General features: G+C 51.1%; 1 protein-coding gene across 1 annotated transcript; it reads left to right on the plus strand.

Moving 5' to 3' along the window:
- Window positions 1-748: 748 nt before the first annotated feature.
- On the plus strand, window positions 749-1,327 carry LOC105557431. The gene has a single exon (XM_012004680.1). It carries the CDS (start codon window positions 749-751, stop codon window positions 1,325-1,327), a length of 579 nt encoding a protein of 192 aa, XP_011860070.1.
- Window positions 1,328-3,183: the final 1,856 nt, after the last annotated feature.

Raw genomic sequence — 3,183 nt, forward strand, 5'->3', positions numbered from 1 at the left:
ATTTCCACGTAAAAAAAAAAAGGTCTGCAGCTGTTCTGCTGAAGTCAGCCTCACAGGATGTTTCGCATGCGGACATCCTGAAAAGAGCCAGACAGAATATTCGCCTCGGGGACATCAGTATCGATAAACCCTGCATAATACCTGCGGCCAATGGAGGTTTCGTTATCGAAGTATTTGGCCCGGATGGTTCCGGAAAGGCAGACGCCTTGGCTGCCAGACTTAGGGACTCTCTTGGGCCGGATATATTGGTGTCACGTCCGGTTACCCGGGGTGAACTTCTCGTCTCCGGTCTGGACATTACTGTCTCGGCAGATGAGGTAGGCTTCTGTTGCCGACGCTGGGAGATCCTCGGATGGAGAGATAAGGGCTGGCCCTCTTAGGGCGGCTTCTAGTGGCCTGTTCTCCATTTGGATTCAATGCCCATTGGCAGCCGCCAACCGTTTAGCGTTGAAAGGCTCCATTTGTATTGGATGGACGACGGCTAAAATCGTGCCGCTGATCGCCAGGCCGGTTCAATGTTATCAATGTTAGGCGTGTGGCCACGTCCGTAACAAGTGTCCGTCACAGGTTATCAGGACTGGAGCCTGTTTTAATTGCGGTAAAGAGGGCCACCAAGCTAGGGCGTGCACCTCTCCTTCATTCTGCGTAATTTGTGAAGAGAGGGGTGCTAACCCTAATCACAGGCTTGGTTCTCGTGCCTGTTCTAGTATGGTAGGCCGTGATCGAGGGACGGCCTCCGGTACTACCAATGGCGATTAAAGTGATGCAGATCAATACCAACCACTGCCGGGCATCACATGATCTCATTATGCAGTTGATGGCTAAGGGCGAAGTTGGCGTGTGTTGCCTCTCCGAGCCTTGGAGGGTTCCAGCCAGTCATCCGCACTGGCTTCCTAGTACAGATTCTCTTGCGGCTGTGAAATGGAACCCAGATTTTATTAAATTGACTTCTTCAGTCTTTTATCGTAATAACAATATTATCGGCGTGCGTTTCGGCGACCTCGGGGTCATTTCTGTATATATATCCCCGAATAGTAGTATTAGCGACTTTTTAACATTTTCTGATAGATTAAGTGACGCTATTGGCTCCGCTGGAGGTCCGCTTATCATCTGTGGCGATTTTAATGCCAAGTCGGTATTATGGGGTTCCCCCTTGACGAATGGTAGGGGAAAGATTTTAGAAGGCTTAGCTGACCAGCACGACCTGGACCTTATGAACATTGGCAATAAACCCACGTGCGTGCGCCCACAGGGGTCCTTCCATCATCGACCTCACATGGGCCTCTGCCTCCTGTGCCAGCCGCATCCGGAATTGGCACATAAATGAGGGTGTGGAATCATTGTCGGACCATAGAGTTGTCACCTTCTCTATTAGCGTGGTCAACGACGTGATAAACAGTGCTAGCTCCGCTTCAGAAAAGTATCCCCGTTGGTCCCTTGCGACTTTAGATGGGGACCTGTTATGCGGCACATTTGACCTCCTGAGTTCGGGCTTGAATGTGGACTCCTCTCCAGACGACATGGCGGTTTCGATTCGGGCTTGGATGACCGACTCCTGTGACATGGCGGCCAGGAGATCTGGTCCGCGCCCACCAAGGCGATCAGTATATTGGTGGAATGACGATATTGCGACCCTCAAACGTCAGTGTGTTGAGCCCGCAGGAGGCTCTCTAGGGCCAGACCCGGTCCTCGAGGGGAGCTTCTTGACATCTTGGAGCGAGAATACCGTGAGGCAAAGAGGGCCCTCAGAAAGGCGATCCAGCGCTCGAAGACCAAAGCCTGGAACGAGCTCATACAGGATGTGGACGGTGACCCCTGGGGTCTCCCGTATAAGTTGGTGATGGGCCGATTGAGAAAGTCCTCTCCTGCTCTTTCGAAGACATTGCCTCCAGTCGTCTTGAACGACCTTTTGGTTTCACACTTCCCATCGGGAGTGACACATTCACCTACACTTGTATGGGAGGAATGGAATAATTTTTGTATTGCAGATCGGGTCGATATTTTGGAGGTATTTCGTGCAATTCGTCGGCCGAGGAAAAAAGGAAATCCTGCTCCTGGCCCTGACGGGATCAGCTGGGTTGTTTGGCACAGAGCCGCCGATATTGCCTCTGATCGCCTTGCGGAGGTTTTTACTGCGTGCATAAAGGACGGCGTATTTCCGCGAATTTAGAAGCATGCGAAGTTAGTGCTGATCCCTAAGCCTTCTGTGGGCTCGGAAATCAAGGCCCGTCCCATTTGCCTTCTGGACGAAGTTGGGAAAATCTTCGAGACAGTCATCGTCTCTAGAATCAAGGCATTCATGGATGAAACTCCTGGTGCAAGATTGTCCCAGTACCAGTTCGGCTTCATGGAGGGCCGCTCTACGTTGGATGCACTTGACATGGTGCTTGGCGCGATTAACCGGGGTCTGGACTCGAACGGCTTTGTCATCGCCGTAAGTCTAGACATAAAGAACGCTTTTAATTCTCTACCTTGGAATACAATTCGTTGCGCTCTTCAACGAAAAGGCTATCCAGAATATTTACGCCGCCTTCTGGATAGTTATCTGCATCAGAGTACGGTAGAATATCCGACGTCTGGAGGCGTCACCGAGGTTAGGCCGGTGACATGTGGTGTTCCTCAGGGTTCGGTCTTGGGTCCTGTTCTCTGGAATATTGCGTTTAATTACGTCCTGGAGATCAGGCCTAAGCCGGGCTGTGTCGTCGTGTGCTTTGCTGACGACACACTGATTTTGGGAACGGCCAAGTCGTTTGAGCTTATGCGTACGCGTGTCAACGATCAGGTGTTCAGTGTCCTAGGTTGTATGAACATGCTTGGGCTGGAGGTTGCCGAGCAGAAAACAACGGCCGTTCTTTTTAAGAGGGGTAGTACAAGGATCCCTTTTAACCCGATCATCAGGGTTAGATCCGCGTTGATGGAAATGTCACCCAATATGAGGTATCAGGGCCTGATTCTCGATTCTCGTCTCAATTTTCTCGAGCATTTTAAGCAGACGTGTTCTAAGGTTACTAATATTGCGCGAGCCTTGTCTGGCCTTATGCCGAATTTGAGGGGTCCTCGCAAAATGAAACGAGTTTTATACGCGAACGTCCTGGCTTCTGTTGCAATGTACAGGGCACCTATATGGTGCGAAGCTCTCGGTAGGTCCAAGGAGGGCCTAAGACTGATGCGTGCCGCCCAAAG

Source organism: Vollenhovia emeryi, unplaced genomic scaffold (genome assembly GCF_000949405.1).
Source record: "Vollenhovia emeryi isolate VEMERY1.0 unplaced genomic scaffold, V.emery_V1.0 DF939488.1, whole genome shotgun sequence".
NCBI lineage: Eukaryota > Metazoa > Arthropoda > Insecta > Hymenoptera > Formicidae > Vollenhovia > Vollenhovia emeryi.